General features: G+C 48.8%; 1 protein-coding gene across 1 annotated transcript; it reads left to right on the forward strand.

Moving 5' to 3' along the window:
• Window positions 1–4186: 4186 nt before the first annotated feature.
• On the forward strand, window positions 4187–5145 carry LOC105067345 (olfactory receptor 13C7-like). The gene is given in 2 exon segments (XM_010952863.3): window positions 4187–4688; window positions 4691–5145. Coding segments are annotated over 2 exon segments (957 nt in total).
• Window positions 5146–7450: the final 2305 nt, after the last annotated feature.

Genomic DNA, 7450 nt, shown 5'->3' on the forward strand with positions numbered 1-7450 from the left:
CAGAGCAGTGCCTGCATCTCCAGGGTTCCAGCTACTCTTCCTAAGTGATGGATAAGTCAGTGAGTCCCCAGTTCAGACATCTCCCCCATCTCCACCTGGATGTTCCTCAGACACCCTGTTCTCCAAAATGAATTCATCTTTTCTCCCCAAACCGGCAACTTGGTCAATATTCTCTACCTTGGTGGTGTTGTCATCATCCACCATAGCTGAGTTAGAAATATTGACTCTACACTCTTTCCTGCCTGCTGTATCCAACCAAACTCTAATATTGTATTTCATATCTACCAAACATTTCTTGAATCTCCCTATCTTCACCCTTCAATTACTTCCCAGTTAATATTCTTATCTTCATTTTCCTGAAGTGTCTCTCTGTCTCTTTAGAACTTGTCCTTCTACTCCCAGTCTTCCTTCCACACTGTGCCCAGAAGAATCAATCTAAGATGCAAATTTAATCATGTGAGACCTTTACTTAAAATCCCTAAGTGCCTCCTCATTGTCTATGGAAGAAAGTCCTAACTCCTCAGAATGCCCCAGAAGACCCACTAGGGTCCAGCCCTGCCTTCATCCCTGTCAGCAGCCCCTGTCTTTGTGCTCCAGCAACACTGCACTGCTGGTCACTCCCCACTCCTAAGTCTCTTTCTCATTTCTATGCCTTGGTTTATGCAGCCCCTTCAGCCTGGGGTAATTCCCCACTCCGCTTTGTCGGGGAAATCATCATTCCTCCATTCCAGTGGTGTGCTAGTGAATGTTTCATGACCAGATCACCAGGTCAGAAAAAGCCCTGATCTGGAGCATTTGCTTATTTCTGTGGTGTAAACCCTCCCAGGATGGCCCATTTCAAGCTATCAACGAAGTCACTGAATGGGAGTTGGGGGATGTGCACATTGTCGAGCCAGCTCCAGCACGCCAGGCACCTTCTGTCACCTTTTCCGGGAGGTCTGGCCCCTGCCTGCCTCTGAGCTGTCACAGCAGCGTGGGCATTCTCCCTGGCCTACATGTCTTTCCTTATTCTGTAATTTTCTTTTGCGTTCCTATTTCTTGCCATTGGACCGTGGTTCTCAGCACATTTCTGCCTTCTATGCAGTACACGCTCGGTAATTGTTTCCTGATAGAAGGAAGGTACCCATCCTCTGGACCCGTCCCTTTTGTGGGTCACATTCTGTCCATAATTCTAGAGGGAGAATATAAGTCTTTCACTTAGACCCCCAAAACTACTGCATAAGCACAGACTTGGGGTGATGGGGCTTGTCTGCAGCACAGGAAAAAAGACTTGGGGGTCTGAATGAGTCATGTAATCACTGACCAGCAGGCTGTTGGACTCTGCTAACAGAATTATGATGATCAGAGAGAAAGGAAGGAGGAGGGGTGTGAGGGAAGGAGAAAGGAAGCAGGCAGTAAACTTCCTCCAGTGCTTTTGACATAATTGGATCTTGGGGATGTTATCCCAGAAGGATACAAAATTTCTAAACTGAGTACAACTCACTTTCCAAACTTTAAATGACTTCAGGGACTAAAATGGTCCCGAAGAACAAACTGGAATTTAAATTATCTTCTATGGGCAATGGACAGTCCTTCGGAGATTGTGCCCTGAGCACAGGGGACAGGTGGAGCACAGAGGACCAGCTGGACCCTTCACCTGTCACACATTCCGAACTCTCACCCTGACACTTCCCACCTGGTATCACTATTTCTGACCTGGTATCAACCCTTCTGAAGCTGATCCTTCTTGCTCACCATGCTTCTGATAAAGGTAAGCATAGGATGCAATCACACCAAAAGCTTCATTAGCTCAGCTGCGTTTCTGCCATCAGACTTGATTTTAATGGAATGGGGTTGAGAAGGGAGGTAGGAAGCCCTTTTGTTGATGTTATTCTTACCGAGTCAGATAGACCCAGCAAACTGCAAGAGTCTCTGAGGTCATCTGGCCTCACTCCACTTCGTGCCGAGGGGAAAGGGCTTGCTCAGGTCCCCCCATCTGGCAGTCTTCTCACACAGTTGTTTCTTCTTTATTAAAACTGGGGGGCTCTTTCTTCTTTTGTAGTTAAGAATCCAAAGTCCAGCAATAGTAATGAGCCACAATTCTGGATCTGGTAACAATGACACAGAGGGAATGGTTTCTTCACATGATCCAGGCTTTGGGGAGAGCCTGCAGGGCTGGCCATCACAAAGGGAAAACCTAGCCTGGGGTTGGTTTCCTGCCCCAGCACATCCACCTCAGGTACAGCGTGTCCTGGGCCCATGAGCCGTCCTGGAGCTGGGGGCTGTTCTCAGTTTTGACCAGCCTTTGTAGTTAATTCCTGGATGGTTCATTTGCCCATGAGAGAAAACATCCATTTTAAAGCCCTAGGAGAAAAAGGGAGATGGACTCTTATTTATCTTCATGCTGAAGCCAAGCTATTTCGGGACATTTGGAGGGCTGTCTGTGGAAGAGGGATTAAGGTTGCAAAGGAACAGATTTCGGCTCAGTACCAAAGGGCACTTATTTCAAAGTGAAATGAGCCTCGCCAGGAAGGACAGCGCCCCACATCATTCAGGGAACCAAACGCAGACCAGAGGACTGTGAGGAATGCAGCCAGGGACTTTCTAAATGGGAACGGGAGCAGATTGCAAAATAGATCCAAGGCCTGTTGTCAGTAGTGTAGAGCGATTGTTTGGTTGATGGTGATGAGGATAATGTAATTACTTGTTTGCATGACTATTGCCTCTGCTAGATTTTGAACTCTTTGAGGTTGTGGGCTGGGCCTCTCTTTGCTGTGATCTCATCACCTAGAATTAAGCCTGGCTTAGCACAGATGCTCAATAAATACGTCAACCTGAATTGAATTATTGTGGCACTGACTCGGTCACAGCTACAGTGCTGAGCACCACTGTCCCAGAGCTCCCAGGCAGGAAGTGCCCCCGCATGACTGAGGAAGGGGCTGGATGACTGAGAGCACTTGGAGAGATGGAGATCAGGAAGTTCATGACTATTTTAGATACAGAGCAAATAAAACCGAATGCTTAACACCCTCAGTGTTGCCTACGGTGTTTCACTGGTGCAGAGTAAATCCTAGTTTGAGGAACTCTTAGAAGTCTGAGGAGAGATTCAGGCTTCCCAGGAAGAAGGGCTGACAGAACAAGACTCAGGGAACAGTCTCAGGCAGAAGCCAGTGCCTCTGGTGAGGCTGATGGAGAATGAAGAAAAGAAGAGAGATTCAGTCAAACCCTCCTTCAACTTGGCCACAGCACACAAGAGCCCTGCTGTGCCCCAGATGTACAAAAGGACCAGCAGGAGGTTAAGTCCTTGGCAACATGTCTGAGCTAATTCCCTCAACAGGCGATACCAGAGCTGAGGAGCTGTTGGCTCCCACCTGCCCCTGGGAAAGGGAGGCTTGGTTTTCTATCTTTTCCTATTGGTTTTCATTTATGTTGCCTTGTCTCCTGTGTCCTTTAGTCTTTTTCAGTGTGTGCCACACATTGTTTTTGCAGAACCATTTGTAGAAACGCTTTAGGGACAGGGGCGATGTTGCTTTCCTGCAAGGTAGATTTATGTTTGCTTCTGTTGAATGTTTAGGAGCACCAAAAATCTGGGACCACCCCAGTCCAACTTCAGGGCTTTGGAAGCTGAGCTACGGGACCTGTAGATGTGTGTTTCCTCCGATTCACTCTTATTCCTGTGGTGCTGCCCTTTGGGTTTCCCAGCAAAGGGAGGAAGTCTAGTCACAGGCCCTTCACAATAGGCCTTGCAATTCAAAACCTGTTCCCACCTCCAGGAGGCTGTGAGTAGTCCTTCTTGGCCTCCCAGTGACCACCTCCTGAGCTGCAGGTGCCCCAGCTGAAATAGCCTCAAATGCTTGACTTACTTCTCTGAATGCCTTTTTTACCCCCAGAATCATGATTCCTTGTTTTACTTAACCTTGCCAGAGCTTTACACAGATGTTTTCTTTAGTTTGCCCAGTTTTTTAAAATTGTCATCTATCAATGAGTTAGTCCAAATCTACTCTTCATTCTTATTGGACACAGAGGTTAAATGCTGATCTCTACTGTATTTTTCCTAGAACCCCTTAGACATGACTGAATTGTCAGAGCTATTCTCCAGTTGCTCAGCAGTGGGGAGATTTTTGCCCTGCTGCCCGGGCACGTTTGGAGTCAGAGAATGCTGAGATGGAGCTCAGAGAGTTCCTGCAGGTGACAGAGCAGAGACACCATGGACAAGTCTAATCAGACCTCCCCAATGGTGGGGTTCATTCTCCTGGGCCTCTCAGCCCACCCGAAGCTGGAGAAAACGTTCTTTGTGCTCATCCTGCTGATGTACCTGCTGATCCTGCTGGGAAACGGGGTCCTCGTCCTGGTGACCGTGTCTGACTCCTGCCTGCACATGCCCATATACTTCTTCCTGGGGAACCTCTCCTTCCTCGACATCTGCTACACAACCTCCTCTGTCCCCCTCATTCTTGACAGCTTCCTCACCCCCAGGAAGACCGTCTCCTTTTCGGGCTGTGCCGTGCAAATGTTCCTCTCCTTTGCCATGGGAGCCACAGAGTGTGTGCTTCTGGGCATGATGGCATTTGACCGCTACGTGGCCATCTGCAACCCCCTGAGGTACCCTATGGTCATGAGCAAGGCTGCCTACGTGCCCATGGCTGCTGGCTCCTGGGCAGCTGGTCTTGCCAACTCTGTAGTTCAGACATCCCAGGCCATGAGTCTGCCTTCTGTGGGGACAACATCATCAACCACTTCACCTGTGAGATCCTGGCTGTCCTGAAGTTGGCCTGTGCTGACATCTCCATCAATGTGATCAGCATGGTTGTGGCCAATGTGATTTTCTTGGGGGTCCCAGTGCTGTTCATCTTTGTCTCCTATGTGTTCATCATTGCTACTATCCTGAGGATCCCCTCGGTTGAGGGGAGGAAAAAGGCCTTCTCCACCTGCTCTGCTCACCTCACAGTCATGGTCATCTTCTACGGGACCATCCTCTTCATGTACGGGAAGCCCAAATCCAAGGACCCCCTGGGGAGAGACAAACAGGACCTTGCAGACAAGCTCACCTCCCTCTTCTATGGGGTGTTGACCCCCATGCTCAACCCCATCATCTACAGCCTCAGGAACAAGGATGTGAAGACTGCTGTGAAGAACCTGGTATGTCAGAAACACCTAACTGAGTGACTGTCACAGATCCCCAGGCTGCCAGAGTGCAAGACCTTTAAACTCTTCATTGTCCTTGTGGGGAAATGGTAACCCAGGGAGGTCTTTGGGTTGTCAGTGGAGCCTTTTCATGTCTGGTGCTACTGGTTAGTTTGTTGGCTTCACCCAGAACCATACTGTGTCATATCATAGCTGTATTTTGCTGCCCAAGTCTTACTAATTCTCTGATAACAGAATTTGATGACTACCCATAAAAAGTTATAAACATAGTCAAAAGAGACAAACAAAAATGTTGGTGGTCCTGAGACCTTCAAGTAAATTGTTTTTCCCTGTGTTGAACCACTGCTTCCTCTGTTCTGTTTTGGTCTCATCCCAGAGACTTTGGCTCCATCTGATAGAGGGAGAAACTGGAAAATGTCCTCTGCCTCAACATACAGTAGTGATCCTTAGCACCACTGTGGGAATTCCTCTCCCACGTCAGCACTAGAAATAGTGGGACTTACTTTGAGCAGCTGCTTTGTTTTGATCTGACGGTGGGACTCTAAGAATATTATCATGCACTATGTGCTCTTCTTGACTGTCACTGCAGGGAGGGGGCATGCAGGCCACTCTGCTGCAGCATAAGTAGAGTGTGCAGTACTAGGTGCCAGCAGTTGCCAAACTTCCGTCCATGCAACTGATGTGGCACGTGGATGCCAGTTACACCCCCGCACACACTCCATGAGTGTGTCCACATTGTGATGAAGCGCCAAAGGATTGTGGGAAAGCAAATGCAAAAATCATTCTCAACCCTACAACTAGTAAGAGACCGACAGTAATAGTTACTCCCTAGCATCTATGGCGCAGACAGGACCGACTGTGCAGCCGGTGCCCCTCCTGGAGCTCTGCGTCCATGACTTTCTCCTATGCTCAAGGAACGTGTTGAAATAGAAGCGCAATTTATGGTATTATAGTGATTATTTTTAAACCACTTTAATTTATATCTTTTTGAATCAGTTATTGCCCAGTTTTGGTCCTTTAACTTTTGTTAGTATGTAACAGGTTGTTTCCTCTTTTTCTTTCCTCCTGCTTCCCTCCTTATCCCCATGTTAAATCAGGCCCAGGTCCTTGCCTTGGATGTGTTTTTGTAGGTGTAAGTGTAACAAGACATAGAGGGGATGGTCCAGAGAACTAAAGCAGCATGCCAGAGCTGGCACTCATCATTTCCTTCATTTTATAAAAGCCTAAGCCCGTTAAAGAGACACGTTTAAATGTCCTGAAGCAGAAGGGAAAGAGATCACCTTTGGGAAGGAGGCGAGATTCCTGGAGGCAGGGGAGAGGTGGAGGTTGGCAGATCCCCACCTGGGTGGGACTCACCCCTACTCTATGGCAGTGTCTTTGGGTCTTGGGGCGAATGGCTGCTTAATGCTCCTTGGGAGGACAGTGAATGCCAAACTCCTCAAAGACGTTGGTCTCTCCTTACTGGTGCTTTCCTTGTTGCCTTAGTGAAGAGGGTGGCCTCTGGGCCTTCCCAGGAAAAATAGCAGGGTGGTGCGTTCTTTGATCTCACCTCTGAAGCCTTTTCTAACATTCACAATCCCTGAACCTTCTCATTTATTCCTCCACACTCTGCCAAGGCAGCGCCAGCCTCCTCACCTCATTTACTGTGGACCGTTGTCACATCCCAGCTTCAGGAACCCATCGTAGCTGTACATTAGGATGAGCTCCAGTGTTCCTGCCAAGTCTTTAATCCTGAGTCAAGGAGAGCGTGCCCACGGCTTCCCTGTCTAGCCATGTATGCCTACACCCCTCTCCCCTCCAACACCCTCGAGATCCACTCCCACAAATGTTCCCCAGTTTCTCTACTAGCCAGATCCTAGTATGCTTTTGGTGAGTGTGCTGTTTGCTCTCAGAGCAAGAACCTACCAAGGGGAGCCTGGGGTGGACCTTGAGAAGGGTGTCTGTCTCGATGAGATCCCTGCATGGTCTCTAGGCAGGGGGAGGCTGCTCTCTGGCAGCCTGAGGCGAGGGACCAGAAGGGCTGATTCTGTTGGTCTTGAGGGTTCAGGGGAATCTAAGGGTTCAAGGCTCTCAGGGGCATCCATCCAGGTACCCAGATCTCAGGACTCAGGGTTCCTCGGGGTCCCACTCTTTCCCTGTCAAAGCACCAATTTTAGCTACACACCCAGTCTTTGTAGCTCTGCCAGTTTTACAAGTAAGTCCTGGCCCTGCCTGGTAGCACAGTCTGCCCTGTGGGTGCAGGAAATGAGAATCTCTTTAAAAACTGCCTTAGATGCCTGTTGGCTTTCACAGCACGCTGTGTGTGTACACTTGGCTTACCTGAACC

The sequence above is a fragment of the Camelus bactrianus genome, chromosome 4, assembly GCF_048773025.1.
Source record: "Camelus bactrianus isolate YW-2024 breed Bactrian camel chromosome 4, ASM4877302v1, whole genome shotgun sequence".
In the NCBI taxonomy this organism is placed as follows: Eukaryota; Metazoa; Chordata; class Mammalia; order Artiodactyla; family Camelidae; genus Camelus; species Camelus bactrianus.